Here is a 21953-nt window from a genome sequence, read left to right on the forward strand (position 1 = left end):
TTTTGTTGTGGTAGTAAGGGCTTTTACAAGAGAGGACGATGCGAGGATTACGATATTTTGGGAAATTGTTCTTTTGAGCATGCATGGGATTTTGAGAAAACTTTGGAAATTCGAAATGGAGCCTTATCAAAGATTTTCGGTCAGCCTTCAAATTTCTTCAATGGTATCGAAAGAAGCTGCGTTCTTTCCAAATGCCAGTCTCCCATACCAACTTAGTCAGTGCCGATTCACGTCTGTTGGTTTCCATATGTGATTTATGCTTCTTTCACACGAAAGAGCACATCGCCAGGAATTTATTGGCCTAGAATTAGTAAAAGAATTCCAACCAGAAGGGTTGCTCAAGGTACCTGATTAAACCACAGACAGAATGCCTGTATCTTGCGCGAATGGCTTGTACAGAAGCTCTATTGCGACGACCATAGAAAATGCACCCATGTTGAAGTTTTCTTTTCCCTCAAGCTTGTTGAAAAACGTAAAGAAGAGCGACTTATATTTCTTATGTAAGAGAAGATTGCAATTTCGCTATAGCCACTGTTTCCTTTCTTGAAATCATGCCAGCCCGAACATTGTCTTTAGGACAGATTCAGGTAAGTTGCTTGAGATGGGATGATGCATTTAGTTTTATTACAGCTTCAAGTAAATAGCTTTGTTTGGAAAAACAGTCAATATTTTTGGCCCGTATAAAAGTTTTAAATTTCGCTCCAAAAATTCATTCTAGATGCAAATTATGTGTCAAGGTCCAGTGAGGAAGATTTTTTAAAGAAAAAGTTTGAAGGTCTATGTGGAACTTGACCATGAAAAAACCAGACTAAAATTTAGATTGCAAATCGAAATCTAAGACAAACAATTTCTTATGAAGAATTATTTTGAAATGTTTCGTAATGTTTATTTTGAAAGCGTATCAAAGTATTCAATTCAAATTATTGATTGTTAATTATTTTCAAGTTTTTGTATCCCATGGTGAGCAATGAATGACAGCGCAGATGAACTGAGACACCGCCATGATATCACTGCTTCATGCTGTTTTGAATTAACGCCCTTATCAGCCAAAAGGTTTCTCTAATCTTTGGCCTGACAGGTGAAACGAACGTCCTTTGGTAGTGATATTCCTAGAAAAAATGTTTTGCACAGAATCTGATGACGGTTGGAATTCCTAAATCCGAGTCTTGCAAGTTCTGAGAATGTAATTTCTTTAGGTTCTTGTTTCAGTTAGTTTTTGTTTTTTAAAAAATGGATGAATTTCCTCCTTTCGGAAAGAATCTGATGCTAGGTTCTTTCTGGCTGTTTCTGGCTGCTAGGAAGTGAAGTACACCAACAGAAAGACTGACGAACGTATGGCTTTGTAGTACTTCTCACATTTCTTACAATCCATACATGTAATTTTCTCTTAGAAGATTTGTCAAGCTGTTATCTTTTCTGAATACTAATTTTAACATCAAATTTATTCCTATCTTGCTGAATCTTACCTTTTTACCAACGGTCAATGAAAGATTTTGATAAAGTGGGACAAAGATACAACAATATTTTTGAGCAATTTGAAAAAAGTAAACTTTGATCAAAATTGAAATACTTTTTCAAGGCCATTTTAAAATATTATGACGTCACTGGTAAAACAGTGTGGTAAATAGACCAAGCTGTCAGATGATCTCATGTGTCAGCACACGTACTCCTTGCAGTTGCTGTTGTACAAGCCCAAATTATCGCAGAGTTGCCAACCAGTCATAAGGGCAATTTCAAATTTTCTATCGTTCTTCACTTCAAGATAATATTCAGTCAGTTAAATTGCTGTCTTGCTCTAAAATTCATCATATTCTTATTCACTGTTAAATTCATTTTTCAACTTCAAATAGCATCGTCTAACTTACTCCATCTATTTATTTACAACATCCATAAGCTTTATTACTTCGTAGTGCTCATTTTTAGTCAATAACCTCTAGATAATCATCATTATCAGTATCAAAGTTATAGCCTTTTGCTGAATTTCCTTCTCCAAATCTGTCATCCTCAAACACTTCCATCGCGCCACTGTCTTCTAACAACTCGTCAAGTTTTTGCTGTTTTTTCTCCTTGTATCTGCAATAGTTGAAAATATGTAAATAGAAAGTACAGCATAACATATATTTGAACAAAATGGTGTGAAATGCACAATCAGAAGGTCAAAGCTTCCTAGACTTTAAGCCAGTAGCGGCGCCATGGGGGGGACTAGAGGGGTAATATTTTGACACCGTACTTTTTGTGATATAATCCTATGATTTTCAAACTGCCAATTTTCAAACAAAAGTTTGTCATAGGCTCTCCCTTCGGATATAATTGGCGTTTCCTGTTGGTAAAAGGGCGTTTTCTGGTGTCTGGTGGTTAAAAGGGCGTGGCTTAAATTTGTTTGATTTGTCCCCCCCCCCCCCCCCAGAGCTTAGTGGCTGGCGCCGCCATTGCATTAAGCTGTTGAGTGTTGAATAAAGAAATAGCTAAGTGATGCATATTTGGTAATGTTATCAGCATTGACATTCGAAACCTGAAAGCAATAAAAATTTTCTATTAAGAATAGTTAAGCATCATGGCTCATGTTTTCAGCTGTGGAAGTAAATAGAAAATAATGTCAGCTGAAGAGCGACAAATCTAAAACGGATGAATGTTGTTGTCCAGCGTTTATCATGGACGGAAGCATATGTCTAAAATCTAAAATTCGTAACGCTTAATAGAACTGCAGGGCTTGATATTTTGGCAAAGCTTTATACTATTTTGTTGGGTCATATTTTTTGCTTACAGTAAACAGATCACTTACACTTGGGTTTGTGTGTTACGCAAAATGCATTTAAATGACCAATTATCAGTTGGCAAGATTGTTTACTTAGAGAACGAAGAAGATTCATTTCAATAATAGTTTTTTTCGCGTTTTCTTTTTGCATATTACTGTACTCAGTTTGGCTGAAACTTAACGATTTATTTTTGAGTCAATGTCTCTAACGAAGAAAAGACTGGAAGTCATTGCCAAGGACCACTGAGTCTGTTATTTATGTCCATCCATTCTTTAAGGTCCTCAACTCTTTCCTCCATATCAAAAAGTTTTTTCTTCGCACACTTGACTAAGCCTAGTTTGCATTATTGCAAAGCAATTTTAAGAGCCTGACATGTTCATGATTTTACCTATTTACTTTCCTTGGTTCACAATTTCATGTGGTACAAACTTGCAAAAAAAATTTTCGATCTTCTCTATCGTGCAAATGCCAATCGTGTTATTCGTAAGAATCCACAATAAATGCGAGTGTGATTCGATACCCGTTGAAACATCCATCGTTAAAGATCCTTGTTTTAGTAATTAATTACCTTCTGTTTTGGAACCATATCTTTATTTGTTGCTCCGTCATGTTCAGCTGCTTTGCCAACTCTGTCCGTTCCGTGTTGCCGAGGTATTTCTTCGTTTCAAAGACTTTCCGCAAGGCAAGCACTTGGTCATGTGAAAACGATGCCCGCATTCGCTTTTTCGGCTGATTGATAAAATGACTTCGGAAATATAACTGGCTCGCTATGAAAAGAAAAAAATATCGTAATAATTTAGAAAATTTTCCATACAAGAATTTCTATCGACCAAGAACCCTAGACAAGATGGCTGAAGAAGAATGAGGTGATGACGTGATTTGTAAATTCATGGTTCCGAGGTTTTGCTGGGAGCGAGGCTTCACTGAAAGTTATTCTGAGATTGATTTTAATTACGCATCTTTAAGGTGGCATGTCCCATACACGACAACCTGTTCTTTTTTGCTAATTTCCGCTCGCTTTTTTGAAAATAAAGGGAAGTAAGAGCAGATTAGAGAAATTAAGAAACGCAAGATGTGCAAACGTCACAAAAGAGATGGTGCCCTTTGTTCCAACCGAAATACATCCTTGCTGCTCCTATCTTTTCAAATTCTTACCTGATTTTCCATTGCTTGAATGGCATTTTGCTAGTCAAAACAACTTCCACTAAAATTAGTATGCGTGGGCAGGGACGAAAACAAGTTGCTAATTTTGGGGGGGCGTGGAAGTATGAAAATTCCAACTTCAAGTGATAAATTTTTCATTCGACCAGTAGATCTGTTGTACCTACCAAATTGATATTTGTAAATAGCCCGAGCACCATAGTTCTATTTTCTTTATAATTACCAAATCTTTACTCAATAATTAGCCTAAAGCATAAAAGCCTAAATCTCTAAATTTTGATTAACATGAAACAAACATTAAACATACTGTAAGAAGTAAAGCAACATTTAAGCAAAACCAGTATTAGATATACTTAATGATTAGTAGTATTCTTTCAGATCAATTGATCAATTTTATCTAAAATACATTTTTTCACGATATAGAAGCACCAAGAATTTGGGCCTTTTATTTTCGTTCTTGATCGAAGAAAACTACCTTTAAACTTTTCAGAGGGCCAAATGCCTTTTCATTCTTTACAATTGAAATGATGATTTGAGAACAAACTTGTGCATATGCCTGATTCGAAAGATGAAATACTCTTCTTTGATCAAATACTTCTACTGCAGTTTTTGCAATGTGTTCTTGCTCCACAGCAGTTTTGTCATAGGAATTTATGATAAGGACTCAAGGACATTAACAAATAACAGGGGGAGTTTAGCATAAACTCGTTTTTTATAAGAAGCGTTGAGAATTTTTAGTACTGAAAGATTCTTAATCTTTTATTGAATTAACTACTCGTAGTTTCTAAAAAAATTCCCACTCTAATATTTTCTGATCAATGCGGGTATTATTATTCCAAACTGTAAGTTTCAAGTTTCTTATCCGTAAGTTCACCTTGCCTGTTCGTAATTTGATTCAACTCCCGTCAGAAAGAAAGAAAAAGAAAACGGGGCAAGTGTGCAATTTGGATCCAGTGGAGACGGGATTCACAATAGAAAACGATTGGATGGGTCAGCTTCAGCCTGTGAATTTTAATGTTTAGAATTTTTATATTTAAAATAAAAAACTTCTTAAAATATAAAATTCACAAGTTTGGTCTTAAGAAAAAAATTCCAAGTCAACCGTTACGTTTTCCAACTGTAACTGGATTTTCCAAACTTTGGGGGGGCGTTACGCCCCCCACGCCCCCCTATTATTTACGTGCCTGTGCGTGGGTTACCTTATCCGAACTAACTAGAAACATATTTGCTTACCCACACCTACCTAATTCGCAACTTCGAGCCATTTCTGTCACTTATTTTGCTGCTACAGCTTCGCTAATTTACAAGAATGTTCTTTAACGACCTACACTTACTGGAAAACCCATAACAGAAAACGTGCCTTGAGTTTTATAATAAAATGCGATGAATAGATCTAGAACACCTAAAACCCTGAACACAGCTTTCTGGGGGGCTAACCAACTCGTGTAGATCAGCATTTATGTAGATCCGTCCTCCTCCCTTACTCTGCTATCTTTAAAAATAGGGAAAGGTACTTTGATGATAAAGATGGGAAGGTAGTATGCTGCAGTATTTCTTGTTATGATTATCATTAACGTTTGTTGAATTTCACGCGTCGATGCAATAACATATTGTTGGCTTTCCAATTAGAAAGTATTAATCCGTAACATAACAGTATTGCTGAGTAACAAAGAAACACTGTAGGAGATTGACGTAAGAAGAGAGATTTGAGTTGAGTTGGAGTAGAGTTGTTTTTTAGGTTTGGACGGAACGGAAATGGATCGATTTCTGATAGCTTAACGAACGAAGTTCACCAACTAATATGCGTGTTTGTTCTTAATCATTTTTTCGTATAAAGTGTAAAGACTTGTTTATTCTCGGGTCATTCTTGCTTTCAATGTTACACACGGATCGCTAAAAACACGACATTAATTACATTGCATTAATTACATTGCAAGGTAAGGAGGTGTGGGATCCCAACACCTCCTGCCCAGCATTGTAGCTTCGTTGTATCGTGCAGCTAGGCATGTTACATATCAACCATAAACTTACCCAGGTTGCCAAAATTTAAGTATTGCTGGTACAGGAATGGATTTCGCCTGTATATTTGTGGATTTTTGCCACAGCAGCATGTTGAATGGCATGGTACAAATGTCACTTTTCTTAGTTTACAGTTGCTCTCACTTCTGTATGGCTGTTTGAAAAATCTACGTCTGTTTGCAATTTGTCGTTCTTTATTCAACGTGTAATATTGACTTGGTACTGGGTTGGATTCTAAAATGTCATCAATAGAAAGAAAAGGCTTCCGCTGCATTTTCAGAATATTTTCAGTTTTCTGCTAGCTGATATTTTCTTTCTGAAGTATACAAATGGAGCACGTTTGGTTCAAGATTCTTGTTCCTTCTTTTATGTGGGAAATATATCATTCCACAATGGATATCTTTCTTTCGACTTCAATCTTGACCTGCAATTTTCTTCTGTTGTCAATTCTCGCAAAGCAGTCAATGGATCTTCTTGTACAAGAAGTCGAATAAACAGCTCTTTTTAATTGTTAAGCATATCTTATTCGCATCGAACTGGACAAAAAGGCCACGTTTTCTTTTGTCTTGACGTCTTTGTTACTTTTCTTTTTTGGTATATGATTTATATCTCCTCGAAATTAAACAATTTAGGCTTATTTTCTTCTTTATCCTCTACAACCTAGAAGATTTTGTCTTCTCAAAGTTGTCACGCAACAGTTTTAAGAATTCTTGACACAGATTATCACCGTTGCAGAGACAAGTGCTTCGAGACTAGATGCTTAGTTTCTAATTCAAATCAATTAAGTATCAGTCCTTAAATACTAATCGGTTAAGTAAGCGAATTAATGAAGCTGAAGCACCGAAAAAGTTTGAGTAAACATGTTGTCCCAGCTGAAAGTACGTCGCCTAAAAAAAATCAAGGCACAGTTTATTACACATATTCCTATGCAATTACTGACTCAACAAAAGCAATCTAACGGGCATTTGTCAAACAGAAGAGAGTGCATTGTTGTTTTTGTTATTTTACAGATCAAAGTTCACCTCGGTGGAAGAACCAACATAAATGTCCTGGTTATGCCACTTATTTTGCGAAATTTGATCCATTTTCTAAGCTGCACTAGTTTCAATGCTTTCTGTCACAAAATTTGACTAAGATTTGAACTTGCTATATTTTAATTCGTTTTCCTTATTAATTCGTTTTCAAATTTTATGTGTTCTGTTAAGTAAATAGAATTGCAACTTTAGGCGCCTACAACTTCTGAATGTTGATTTCTGGTAAGATATTTTTCTTCTGAAGAATTAATCTTCCTGAAATAATCTACTTAAATTGTGAGTCTCAAGAATAAAAGCTAAATTGTTTTCTTCAAGCTCTCGACGATTTGATCAACAAATCTTTCTTGACACTTTTTCTAACTAGTTTTTGGTAACAGTTGATGGGACTTTTATCGAAGGCGGTCATAGAATCCTTTTTTATCCAGAAATTCCGAATCTTGGTATGTAGAGCAGGATGCACTTCATCGTTGTGTAATAGTCTTTGTTTCTTTTGTATCTATTGAAAATTATTTACAATTTATCTTTTTGTGAATATTTTGACTTGCTTTTCATTGTCTTTTTCTTCCACATCTTTTACTTCAATATTAGGATTTTTCATTATCGTGAACTTTTGTACGTCCTTTTTATCTCTTTGACAATCCCAGCGAAAAATTGTATTTTACAGATTGCTACGGGAAAGAAAATTAAAGAAAAAAACCCTTGTGCCTAACCCTACAATTTTTTGCTTTTTCTTTCATAACAAGAAGGATGAATTGCCAGATGAATCAGTGTCTCTGACTTTCTTCCTCATATAACAAAGTTGATATAGGATAATGTTACTTCGATTGCTTTTCTGTTTACTGGCTCACTTGGATAAAGGGATTATTAATAAAATGTGCCGCCGGCGTCGAAGCTGTTTGTCAGAGTATTAGAAACTTTACTCAGCTCCTATTGCCTAATCGCGTGTCGTGTAGATATGTTAATCAATTTCGTATCTGAAGATTACAAACTGAGATGTGGAGATTCAATGAAATTTGTTTCATTTGAAACTAATTTTTTCTCGATTATCATAACAAACAGAAGTGTAATTGAACCAGATGAATTTGGTTACGCGTTTGTTTGTTTGCAAGAAGCAATTCAGAAGATGAGAAGTAACACACAAGAGATGAAAATAGTGCTATTAAAAGCTTGCTTCAAGATACAAGCGTTGTCATGATTGCAGAACAAATGCATTCGCCGTTAATACTTATTTCAACAAGAAATTGCTTATGCCTGTTTGTTTGAAAGAGTCCTTTGGCTTCTTGCGACAACTTTTGCTGTTTGTCAAGAAAGCTTTCTTGCATTATCATTATGCCTAAAGATTTTGACAACAAGCCTGAACCGAAACATTTCGAAGGAAACTTGTCGAAGATTTGCTGCATTGCATCATAAAATGTCCCATTTGTCTATTACTCATTATCAATTCCGTTGATTTGAACATTCTATGCAATAGAACATTCTGGTTACAATACGAATCGCGTTTTTTTATGAATTATTGATTAATGCTTGAACTTTGAATCTTGAGAAATGTTTGCGAAAAATTTATTTTCCTTGCACAGTTGATGCATTTTCTACCAACTCAAAATAAGTGGGGTTTGGCGAACTTTGAAGTGTGAATAGAATATCATTTGCTGCTGTAATCACTTCTGTATATAGGTTAAGCGGTTCAAGTCGCGTTTAAAGTCATTTTTTAATGAGCACCTTGAATTTATGCTTTTGGTCGCTGGTATTTTGAGCCAATGATTTTACGAGATCCCTTGTGTTATACGGCAAAACCATAACTTGATATCTTTGTTGAGTTTAAAAACCATAATTTAAGCAACACACATACACGTTCATAATTTGTTCTTATAATTTTTGATGCCCTTCGGCAGCCTCCTCTGTAAGAAGTGAGTCTCATTCTAAAAACATTCTAAGTTTTTAAACTCAACAAAGGTACCAAGTTACCTAAATATCGCTTAAATTTGGTTTCATCGCAAAGTTTCCTTAGATGTTCAAGTTGCCTGGTTCACTCTTTTTTTATAGGAATACCATAAATTTTGTCCAGCCTCAATATTCTTGAGAAATTCTCGTTTTGTGCCTGAATATTCTTAAAGTATTCTTGAATTTCTATATCTGATATTATGTCAGAGGGGGGGCAGCAAAAAGAAACCACGCTTTTTGAGCAGATGAGTTGTGGCGTTCATGCGATTTTCTGTAATGAAAATGGCAAAGCAGGTAAGTGCTGGAAAAAGAGTCACAAATGAGCAATATTTTAATAATATCCTTAAAAATCGGATTATTCTGAGCCTGAATATTCTTATGAACAATATTCTTATGAACAATATTCAGATGTTAATATTTATTATATTAATGACTTTCTTGTTGGTACAAGGCCAAACGGAAGATCCGCTGCTGGGGACCAAATTTAGGCCTTATGATATGGTCCTTTTTGGTGTATTTCTTGTGCGGCTACAGCACACTACAAGCAAAAAAGTTAGAAAAAATTAGCCCTCCTGCAGAATATTTGTTAATGTCAATTCTATTCTAAAACGGGAAAAGCAAACAATTTGATCCACACAAATGGCTTTCGTATCAACGATAAAGCTATCGTCTATTTACACAAATGTTCAAATAAGCAATCAGAAAATCGATAAGTTTTTGCATTTGTGCAGTTTGCTCTTGATTTTCAATTAGTGAAGTCAAGAGGCGGAAAGTTTATCACTCGTGATTCTAATGGAAATCATTAATTGTAAAATTGATATGAATAGAAAAGGCACTGTCGTATTTGTTTTGTCTGAAGCTGATAAAAGTGTAGTCGAGTGAACACTTAGCTATGAATTATTTGAATTCAAATCAAGAATGAATTATTCAAGAGCAAGTTATTTGACAAAAATTAACTATTCTGATCTAATTGATTGATTAATTCCCTTCAAAATAAGAAACACCTAATTGAGTGTCAATTTTACTGCCGAAGATTTTTCCAGTAATGTGTGAATATTTTAAACCCGTTTAGGACTTATGTGCGAATATTTTAAACCCGTTTAGGACTAAGTCAAAATAGATAGCATTATGACATTTTAATTTACGTCTTTTCGCCCATGGCAACCAAATGAATAAACTAAAAACGCGCAGACTATATTAAACTCTTTTTTATAAGAATAGCTTTATAAGAAGACGAGCCTCAAAATTGGTCAAAATTTTTCGAACAAATTAAGAACAAGCTGAGGCTGAGCTACTGTAAAATGTAATTTTGAATAAGAATTATGAATAACATGTGTAGGTGTTTTTTCAGTGAATATGTCAAATTTGCCGGCAAATGGAGGCTGTCTCACTCACTTTGTTGGCAATTGAGGCCTGAACACCACTCTAGAGCGAAAAAGCTAGCATTCGCACTGCTTATACTCTATTTATTTATGAACAAATTAAGAACAACGTAGCCTCGGATTTTTGAAAAATTAAGCATAATGTCTGTGACAATTAAATTAAGCTTGTGAATTTGCATAGGAACTTAGAAAAAATCCTTTGAATGCAAAATACTAAGAGGTTCTGGTACAGTTATTAATTCGTTTGTACCTTTCTATGTGACTTCCCTAATACTCATTGGCCGAGCAACTCTATAACTGGTCAAGCCTGACAACCCTTGGAACTTCAAACATGATCTGCCATGTACTGAAATAAATAAACGGTCTGGCTAAATGCTAGACAACACCCCCTCTGTGAGAAACTTTCAAATAGTTTTCATGCTAGTAGAATTTTGCTGAAAAGATGAATGTGTTATTTTGTAAAAAAAGAGAGTCTTTATATTTTGTTGCATTATTTTGTTACAGAAAGTTCTTTGAGAAATCGAAAGGAAGGAGTTTTAAAGAAAGTATGCGCTAACGCTTTTGATTATGCACCCGCCCCCCCCCCCCCCCCCACCCCTAAGTACAGACTATATAACATCATCAAAGGGAAGGTCTTGTTTGCATTCAGGGGTCTTCGAATCGGGTGAAGCCGAGGTACAGACTTTATGAGTACGTATATATATCCAAGTAACACAAAGGGTACTTAGACAAAACAAAAAAGGGATTTTGAACAGTCCTGGCTTATTATTTGTTTGCTCAACTGTTGAAACAGTGCCTTAATAAACGGAATATCTGATCTTGCTTCAGGTGTCAGCAATGGAACCTTGGTAAATATTATTCTGCCATTGTTTAGTGAATTAAAAAATAGAAGTATGCAAACACGCATGCTCGTGTGAAATTTGCAGTGACCACCTCATGTGAAGAGCCTGCTTTCTCAATTACTCCAGAGCAGGGGGCACACATCGATGGTTCGGCGGTTACTCCTTGCCCCTTTTAAATTTGATAATTCTGTTTACTTTGCTACCGTTTTGCCCCCTTTGTGGCACTTTGCTTGACTCTTTACCTCCTTACCCTACAACTCCCTCGGTGTCTCTGTGCAGTCTGGGCCTAGTTGACATTTCGTTTTGCTAATAAACATGATAGGACCTATTCCACATTGCCATCTAGCTTCGATACTATGACACACCTTTACCTGAACATTTAAAAAACTAGACATTCACAAGATTTAATTCAATTTCAATGCTCTTTTTTATTCGATATTGGAGTTTGATAATCCTTAATAAGCTATCCCCTCTTAATATCAAATTACAGTCTCTTAAAGAGCCCAAGCCGAGGCTAGATGCTCCTATTTTCTGGAGTATTTGAGGCTCGAAGTTTCTTAATGTCGGTCTTTTTCAAAATTGATGTTTCTGAACAACATTCTATCCATTGCTTTTGAGACTACTAAAAAACAGTTATTCCTGACTAGACCTTTTTAGTGGCACAGCTGTTTATTTAATAAAACCTGATTTGTTTTGCTAGCACGAGAGCAAATTTTCAAGCACAAATAGCTTTTCCTCTTTCTCGTTTTTCGTCTGAGGCTAATCTTACCTCGGTGTAGCGGTTTTTGTCTTGTATTTTCCTTAGAAAGTCCTCAACTAAGCCCCCCTGGAGCTTATTTCGCAAAATATATTTTCAGGTGGAGATTTATTCAAAGAGGGGGGCTTATTCGAAAGTGGGGGCTAATTTAGCAGCAGCCAAAAATATTTCCAACGCAAATTTTTCTGTTCTGTACTATTTAAAAGTGCAGCTATGTTCAAAATATTAGGATGTAACAAACTGCAAAAACAATGGCAACTATTCTTGTCGAAAAACTAAAACGAAAAGATAGAAAAATGTAAGGTTTAGATATAAAATGGGACAGGAATTAGTGAATACAGTTGAAAATAGTGAATACAGCTATATCTTGTGAAATTGGTCTTTGAGTAAGGTGGTAACCTATATGAAGTTTTTTCTTCTGAAGGAGAGGATCACATATTTCATAAATCATACTTTTTGGTGGGGGTCTATTCGAGGCAAAGACCGCGGAAGCAGGGAGCCGAGGCGGCTGAGGTGGCTTTAGCCCCCCAATAATTTCCAAAATGTACTTTAAACCATACAGAAAGTCGCCTTGCTCTTTGTTTTAGCATGTTAAGCCCCCTAAAACATTTTAGACCCCTCAATCTGCAATATGATCCACGGTTCTTGAAGAGAATGGCTTATTTGAAGGTGAAGGCGTATTCGAGGATTTGCGGTATATGCTAAAGTTAGTATAAGATAACCTTAGAACATTAATCGCTAGGGGCTAAAAACTTATTCTTTTTAAATCTCATAAACAGATATTTACCCAGAATGCTGTTCTGATGTTGCGGTAACCAAGTTTGAAAATTATTTGCACAGCTTGAAAGCAGAATCTGGAATCATTTCCATGTGCAAACAATCGAAGTTTTCCTTACGACAAATGCAGGGAATCGTAACTTAGAAACTTTCGTCTTTACGATTCGGTTTAAAGCCTGGTTAGTATTATTAATGACAGAAAATTCGATTGGGCACCGTGAGCGAGAGAAGGCCGCTTCGAGGGAGAAATTGAATGCTGAAATTCAAAGGTATACTAAGAACTGAGTTCCAAGATTTTGAATTTCACGCTTGACTTGAAGATGAGTTCTAAAGATTCGTAAAATAGTCAATTACCTCGTTGTACTCCAATTTGTCCATTTCAATTGAATGCCTTCCCTTGACTTCAAAAATGGGAGCAATTTCCCACTGAGGATCTTTTGATATGGTTTTCATTTCAATTGCCCAATCAACGGCCATTCCATGTATTGAATCTCTTTTGAACCATTATCACAATAAGAATGCTTTTTTCCGTTCGAAATTTTACCAGCAAACAGACATACTTCCTGATGAAGTGCCAGGATATTAGTGGAATCAATCTTACTTTCCATGTTCTCAAAGTGACTGCCTTCTTTTTTCATTTTTCAATTCCACCAGTCAATTGGCACTTAAGTGTCAGTGAAAATATTGTATCAACCGTTTTTCTGTCTCTTCCAAGTAAAGATCTTTATTTTTCTTTCGTTTTAGTTCCACAATGAAACAAAACACACGAAATATCCACTCAGCATAATTGCTGTAACAATTTCTCCGTTTATTAAAAGTAAATATCTTCTTTTGTCTTTCTTTTCAACATGAAACAGATCTATTTTTCGCAGAAGTGTCAAATTAATGATGGTAATGATCTTCTTTGCACTTTTTATAAGAAAAGTCCCTATTATCTCTGAGCTGCATTCAATAAAAATTTCTTCTTTTGTCTTTCATTTCAATTTGTCAATGAAGAAATATTCTTTCTCTTTTAGGGTTAACTCAAATATTTACTTTATAATAACCATTTACCCAGCTATTGATATCATTATTGTTCATTTTCATATTAAAATATATCCATCTCCTCTTTTACATAGGAGCCTACTTTATTTTTGAATTTTATTTTTGAATTTGAAGTTTATTTTGTCAGTTGTTTGCTGTCTCCATGGGCATCTTTGTACAATCAAATTACAACTTTATACGCACAAAAAACATGACCTGATTATAAGTTTTCCTTCAGAAAAAACAATCACGTTATTGACAAGCATTTATATAAGCAATTACTATTTTCAATCTCTTTTCACAGGAACCTAATTTCTTTCATATCGCTCTACACAGTAATCCAACTTTATTCATGTCACTCTGCACTGGAACCTAATTTTATTCATGTATCCATTGACTTTGATGGACAAGCTTTATTCATCAAACTACAGGGTCTCAATAATCTTCTTTTTCATGTTGCAATCAATCTCTCTGCTCAACCTTGAAGATAATTGCTCCTCTTACTTTCTTTTTGCAAACTAACAATCATCTGCGCAGTGGCACACCCGTTGTTCTCATCAGTTTGCTGATACTTAATCTTCTTATCCTCAGGACGTCTAATTAATATGTAGTTTCTAGAAGCTTTCCATCTGTTCATTTCAACTCGTCTCCTTACTGGCTGTTTTCAATTATCAATCACATTTTCAATTAACATGAATGAATATCAATCTATTTTCAAATATCCATTCATTTTTTAATTTCATTATGGATATAATCATTATACTCAACCTTGAGACATGCCAGGAAGGTTCAGTAAGGAATGCAATTAACTTTTGTATTCCAGCTGCCACGTCTTCATTTTTAGCTGTAAAAGGTAAAAGATTTTCTTTCCTTCATTTTCCCATGTGTTTTAGAAAGTGAATATTTCTTTTTATTTAATTGACCTATTAGGCTATTGCTTAATGGTTTATGCTCTTTTTCATGCCTTTAAATTTCCTTCAAGAGGTCGAGAACGTCACTTTATGCTGAAGAAAGATGTAAGTGTCTTTGCCTCTAACATGGCTCAAATTTGATCTTTATATCACCTTTGCTTCACCAATCTTCATATCCTCTTTCATTTCATTCTCGGGATTGCATTATTTTGATCCATTTCCCGAAAAGAGAGCCTCAAGTATTTTCCTTCTCCTTCTGGCTATGTCTGTGATTTTTATTTACGAAAATTTTTGCTATTTTTCTTTTTACATTAGTAGGTAAATAATATTATCGGTTTTAAGGTTTACGAAGTGTGTCAAGTAATTCAAATTGTTATAAATCTAATCTAAAGTTAGGTCTCGATATCTGTATTGTATAGAATCAGGTCAAGTCATGAATTTTTAAAATTTTATGTCATCACAAAATCAGTATAATGGACATTAGAATCATGAAAACATACATGTTGACATAAAGTACCTTGCGCAGGACGAGAGTGTGCTATTTGTATCATGAGAAATACCCTAAAATTATTGAATTTCCCAAAATACCTTACCCCAAATTTCAGTTACCACATGAAATGCATACCCTTAAATATAATTCCAATTTGAGATTAAAATTTAATGCGAGCCCAAAATTTCAGCATCTCAACCAAGTAAGTGGAAACATATTTATTTTCTTTTAACAAATGTTATCTAAAAATAAAAGCTTAAATGAATCATAACATTTATGACCGTATTTGATTGTGCCAAAATCAATACCCCAAAATTGATTTAGAAGGTACTCCAAACGATGACCAATCCTGTACCAGTGAATGTGGAAGTTTTCATGCTTATTGTGATGATTCATTGCTTTTTTGACATGCACCAACGCAAAATCTGTTTACTGTGACACTCTTCGTTAGCTGATGAGCAGTTTTCTCTGCGTGAAAATATCAACCATTCGTGTTTTGTCAAAGCAGCTGCTTTTGTGAGAAATCCTTGCACGCCACATCTGGATTAAAACCTTCAGCAACCCTCTACGTTAATTAGCCACTTTGGATTTTGCTAATAAAATAGCATGGGGCCCTTCAGTTGTGATTTGTCTCACCCTACCCTTGCCTAGCCAAGAGATAACTTGCTACAAATCTCGGACCTCTAAAATATAGACGATTATGAATGAAGCGAAACAAAAATGGAAAATTCAAATCCAAAAAAATCAATGAAACTAGAAGAATATATCATTGCATTGAGACTATTTTCAAGACCCAAAAACGGCACGAACGTGTCCCTGTCAAAAGCCAATCCGATAACCACCTGAATTATAGATTTGATATTTGATAGAAGTTTGTTGGGTATTTCCCAAAATCAATATTACTTATACAGGGTTAGAAGTTAGTGCTAAAAAACCTGTTTTACAATTAGCCCTGTAAAAGAAGGGAAAAGAATCTGCTCACAAAATAATCTAAATTTTGTCACATATGTATAATATCCATAATGATAAACATCTATTATGGTATTTTCTTCAATCTTTTAACACATTAGGTCACGTAAATTTAACGAAATCAGCAAGCAGTTTTATTGTGAATTTTTGTACTTGCTTCTACCAAGTATGCAATGCTAACTTTGAATTTCAGAGAGCTGGCGAATCCCCGCACTTTTAGCCAAAGTTTTGTCATGTCAGTGACAGACCAACCGATGAGCCATCCTAGCACTGAGCCTACGCTGCAAGTAATAACCACGAAAGTCTTTGCCATCAAGTCAACGAATCGATTATGGGAGCAGTAACAGCGGTGAACATATTGGTTCTTGGGAGCTCACAATGCACGTGATCAGGGATTAAATGATATTGAAGAAATTATACTTAAAGTTTATCCCGGATCGAGCCTTAGTAGATTTTTAGTAGTTTAAACAGATACTAGTGAATTTCAAATAACAATACCAGTGGTCAAGTTGAAAGTTAAACCTTGTTGACTTTTGTTATGTCAAGGTACCTATATGATTTTTTCGTTTACAAACAGGTAAACTCATTTTTTTATCCGCAGGCAAATTTGCAAGCTGCGTAAAAGCGAATCAAGATTAAATTTTTGGACATCCTTGTTCTAGTTTCTTAACATTTTGTTCAAAGAAGATCACTACTTGATTTAATTGAAGTAATATCCCTTGGCTTTATTTCTTTCGATGATATAAAAAAAACTTTGCCTTCCTGTAACATTCTCGAGATTTCACTGGAAGGAAACTTGATTATGATAAAAGTAAAAAGCTTTCTTGTCTTCCGCTAAAGAGAGTAAAACCGAACCTAATTGACTGTAAGTTCTACGAAATCAGTAAAATGTTCATTTTCTAAAACCAATGGAAAAATGAATTAAAGAGGTTTATTGAATGAAGTGTCAAATCAATGATGATAGCGATCTTCTTGCTTATTTGCTAAATTACTTTCCTATTATCTCTCCTTTGCATTTCCAGTGTAAAGCATAAATGCTTCCTACAATAAGGTCAGTATAAGGGTGGTAGCAAGCCTCTTCAATACAAACTTATTCTTTTGTCTTTCATTTCAATTTATCAATGACCAAATATTCTTTCAACTTTAGAGTAAAATCAAATGTTCATTTTAAAATAGCAATTCACACAGTTATTGGTACCATATTTGTTCATTTTCTTATTAAAGAATGTCCATTTCCTCTTTTACATAAGAGTCTAGTTTATTTTTCACTTTATTATAACTTGTTTGCTGTCTTCATTCGTATCTTTGTGCAATCAAATTACAACTTTTTACACACAAAAATAGCGTGACTTGATCAAAATTTTTCCTCCAGAAAAAGCCTTTTTGTTATTGTTTACTTTTATATAAGCAATTACTATTTTCAATCTTTTTTCACAGGAATCCAACTTTATTCATGTCACTCTGCACTGGAACCTAATTTTATTCATGTATCCATTGACTTTGATGGAAAAGCTTTATTCATCAAACTACAGGGTCTCAATAATCTTCTTCTTCATGTTGCAATCAATGTCTCTGTTCAACCTTGAAGATAATTGCTCCTCTTACTTTCTTTTTGCAAACTAACAATCATCTGCGCAGTGGCACACCCGTTGTTCTCATCAGTTTGCTGATATTTAAACTTCTTATCTTCAGGACGTCTAATTAATATGTAGTTTCTAGAAGCTTTCCATCTGTTCATTTCAACTCGTCTCCTTACTGGCTGTTTTCAATTATCAATCACATTTTCAATTTACATGAATGAATATCAATCTATTTTCAAATATCCATTCATTTTTTAATTTCATTATGGATATAATCATTATACTCAACCTTGAGACATGCCAGTAAGGTTCAGTAAGGAATGCAATTAACTTTTGTATTCCAGCTGCCACGTATTCATTTTTAGTTGTAAAAGGTAAATGATTTTCTTTCCTTCATTTTCCCATTTGTTTTAGAAAGTGAATATTTCTTTTTATTTAATTGACCTATTAAGCTATTGCTTATCGGTTTATGCTCTTTTTTATGCCATTAAGTTTTTTTTCAAGAGGTCGAGAATGTCACTTTATGCTGAAGAAAGATGTAAGTGTCTTTGCCTCTAACATGGCTCAAATTTGATCTTTATATCATCTTTCATTCACTGATCTTCATATCACCTTTGCTTAACCAATCTTCGTATCGTCTTTCATTTCATACTCGGGGTAGCATTATTTTGATCCATTTCCCGAAAAGAGAGCCTCAAGTCTTTTTATTTTGCTATTTTTTTTTTACATTGATAGGTAAATAATATTATCGGTTTTAAGGTTTACGAAATGTGTCAAGTAATTCAAATTGTTATAAATCTTATCTAAAGTTAGGTCTCGATATCTGTATTGTATAGAATCAAGTCAAGTTATCATTTTTTTTAATTTTATGTCATTACAAAATCAGTATAATGGATAATAGAATCATGAAAACATACATGTTGACATAAAATACTTTGCGCAGGACGAGAGTGTGCTATTTGAAACATGAGAAATACCCTAAAATTATTGAATTTCCCAAAATACCTTACCCCAAATTTCAGTTACCATATGAAAAGCATACCCTTAAATATAATTCCAATTTGAGATTAAAATTTAATGCGAGCCCAAAATTTCAGCATCTCAACCAAGTAAGTGGAAACATATTTATTTTCTCTTAACAAATGTTATCTAAAAATAAAAGCTTAAATGAATCATAAAATTTATGACCGTATTTGATTGTGCCAAAATCAATACCCCAAAATTGATTTAGAAGGTACTCCAAAAGATGGCCAATCCTGTACCAGTGAATGTGGAAGTTTTCATGCTTATTGTGATGATTTATTGCTTTTTTGACATGCACCAACGCAAAATCTGTTAACTGTGACACTCTTCGTTAGCTGATGAGCAGTTTTCTCTGCGTGAAAAATATCAACCATTCGTGTTTTGTCAAAGCAGCTGCTTTTGTGAGAAATCCTTGCACGCCACATCTGGATTAAAACCTTCAACAACCCTCTACGTTAATTAGCCACTTTGGATTTTGCTAATAAAATAGCATGGGGCCCTTCAGTTGTGATTTGTCTCACCCTACCCTTGCCTAGCCAAGAGATAACTTGCTACGAATCTCGGACCTCGAAAACATCGACGGTTCTGAATGAAGCGAAACAAAAATGGTAGATTCAAATCCAAAAAAATCAATAAAACTAGAAGAATATATCATTGCATTGAGACTAATTTCAAAACCTCAAAACGGCACGAACGTGTCCCTGTCAAAAGCCAACCCGATAACCACCTGAATTATAGAATTGATATTTAACAGAAGTTTGTTGGGTATTTCCCAATATTAAGATTACTCTTACAGGGTTAGTGCTAAAAAACCTGTTTTACAATTAGCCCTGTAAAAGAAGGGAAAATAATCTGCTCGCAAAATAATCTAAATTTAGTCACATATGTATAATATCCATAATAATAAACATCTATAATGGTATTTTCTTGAATGTTTTAACATATTAGGTCACGCAAATTTAACAAAATCTGCGAGCAGTTTTATTGTAAATTTTTATACTTGCTTCTACTAAGTATTCAATATTAACTTTGAATTTCAGAGAGCTGGCGAATCCCTGCACTTTTAGCCAAAGTTTTGTCATGTCAGTGACAGACCAACCGATGAGCCATCCTAGCACTGAGCCTACGCTGCAAGTAATAACCACGAAAGTCTTTGCCATCAAGTCAACGAATCGATTATGGGAGCAGTAACAGCGGTGAACATATTGGTTCTTGGGAGCTCACAATGCACGTGATCAGGGATTAAATGATATTGAAGAAATTATACTTAAAGTTTATCCCGGATCGAGCCTTAGTAGATTTTTAGTAGTTTAGACAGATACTAGTGAATTTCAAATAACAATACCAGTGGTCAAGTTGAAAGTTAAACCTTGTTGACTTTTGTTATGTCAAGGTACCTATATGATTTTTTCGTTCACAAACAGGTAAACTCATTTTTTTATCCGCAGGCAAATTTGCAAGCTGCGTAAAAGCGAATCAAGATTAAATTTTTGGACATCCTTGTTCTAGTTTCTTAACATTTTGTTCAAAGAAGATCACTACTTGATTTAATTGAAGTAATATCCCTTGGCTTTATTTCTTTCGATGATATAAAAAAAACTTTGCCTTTCTGTAACATTCTCGAGATTTCACTGGAAGGAACCTTGATTATGATAAAAGTAAAAAGCTTTCTTGTCTTCCGCTAAAGAGAGTAAAACCGAACCTAATTGACTGTAAGTTCTATGAAATCAGTAAAATGTTCATTTTCTAAAACCAATGGAAAAATGAATTAAAGAGGTTTATTGAATGAAGTGTCAAATCAATGATGATAGCGATCTTCTGGCATATTTGCTAAATTACTTTCCTATTATCTCTCCTTTGCATTTCCAGTGTAAAGCATAAATGCTTCCTACAATAAGGTCAGTATAAGGGTGGTAGCAAGCCTCTTCAACACAAACTTATTCTTTTGTCTTTCATTTCAATTTATCAATGACCAAATATTCTTTCAACTTTAGAGTAAAATCAAATGTTCATTTTAAAATAGCAATTCACACAGTTATTGGTACCATATTTGTTCATTTTCTTATTAAAGAATGTCCATTTCCCCTTTTACATAAGAGTCTAGTTTATTTTTGACTTTATTATAACTTGTTTGCTGTCTTCATTCGTATCTTTGTGCAATCAAATTACAACTTTTTACACACAAAAATAGCGTGACTTGATCAAAATTTTTCCTCCAGAAAAAGCCTTTTTGTTATTGTTTACTTTTATATAAGCAATTACTTTTTTCAATCTTTTTTCACAGGAATCCAACTTTATTCATGTCACTCTGCACTGGAACCTAATTCTATTCATGTATCCATTGACTTTGAAGGACAAGCTTTATTCATCAAACTACAGGGTCTCAATAATCTTCTTCTTCATGTTGCAATCAATGTCTCTGTTCAACTTTGAAGATAATTGCTCCTCTTACTTTCTTTTTGCAAACTAACAATCATCTGCGCAGTGGCACACCCGTTGTTCTCATCAGTTTTGCTGATATTTAATCTTCTTATCTTCAGGACGTCTAATTAATATGTAGTTTCTAGAAGCTTTCCATCTGTTCATTTCAACTCGTCTCCTTACTGGCTGTTTTCAATTATCAATCACATTTTCTATTTACATGAATGAATATCAATCTATTTTCAAATATCCATTCATTTTTTAATTTCATTATGGATATCATCATTATACTCAACCTTGAGACATGGCAGTAAGGTTCAGTAAGGAATGCAATTAACTTTTGTATTCCAGCTGCCACGTCTTCATTTTTAGCTGTAAAAGGTAAATGATTTTCTTTCCTTCATTTTCCCATGTGTTTTAGAAAGTGAATATTTCTTTTTATTTAATTGACCTATTAAGATATTGCTTACCGGTTTATGCTTTTCTTCATGCCATTAAGTTTCCTTCAAGAGGTCGAGAATGTCACTTTATGCTGAAGAAAGATGTAAGTGTCTTTGCCTCTAACATGGCTCAAATTTGATCTTTATATCATCTTTCATACACTGATGTTCATATCGTCTTTGATTTACCGATCTTCATATCACCTTTGCTTCACCAATCTTCATATCGTCTTTCATTTCATACTCGGGGTAGCATTATTTTGATACATTCCCCGAAAAGAGAGCCTCAAGTATTTTCCTTCTCCTTCTGGCTATGTCTGTGATTTTTATTTACGAAAATTTTTGCTATTTTTCTTTTTACATTAGTAGGTAAATAATATTATCGGTTTTAAGGTTTACGAAATGCGTCAAGTAATTCAAATTGTTA

At 34.4% G+C, this 21953-nt stretch overlaps 1 protein-coding gene and 2 long non-coding RNA genes across 3 annotated transcripts; 1 reads left to right on the plus strand and 2 right to left on the minus strand.

Annotated features, from left to right (window-relative positions):
* Positions 1 to 591: 591 nt before the first annotated feature.
* LOC135687431 (uncharacterized) lies at positions 592 to 6718 on the minus strand. The gene is made up of 3 exons (XM_065203991.2): positions 5949 to 6718; positions 3325 to 3523; positions 592 to 2073 (listed from the first exon to the last, which is right to left on the minus strand). Exons 1-3 carry the CDS (start codon positions 6208 to 6210, stop codon positions 1920 to 1922), a joined length of 615 nt encoding a protein of 204 aa, XP_065060063.2. The 5' UTR covers positions 6211 to 6718; the 3' UTR covers positions 592 to 1919.
* Positions 4318 to 5102, minus strand: LOC148959300 (uncharacterized). Its single transcript, XR_016144120.1, has 2 exons — positions 4393 to 5102; positions 4318 to 4359 (listed from the first exon to the last, which is right to left on the minus strand). It is a non-coding gene; the product is annotated as an uncharacterized LOC148959300 (long non-coding RNA).
* Positions 6719 to 10956: 4238 nt separating the features above from the next.
* On the plus strand, positions 10957 to 20027 carry LOC148959301 (uncharacterized). Its single transcript, XR_016144153.1, has 2 exons — positions 10957 to 12938; positions 19706 to 20027. It is a non-coding gene; the product is annotated as an uncharacterized LOC148959301 (long non-coding RNA).
* The last annotated feature ends 1926 nt before the right edge of the window (positions 20028 to 21953 follow it).

Source organism: Rhopilema esculentum, chromosome 10, assembly GCF_057945365.1.
Source record: "Rhopilema esculentum isolate cy_ngs chromosome 10, ASM5794536v1, whole genome shotgun sequence".
Taxonomy (NCBI): domain Eukaryota; kingdom Metazoa; phylum Cnidaria; class Scyphozoa; order Rhizostomeae; family Rhizostomatidae; genus Rhopilema; species Rhopilema esculentum.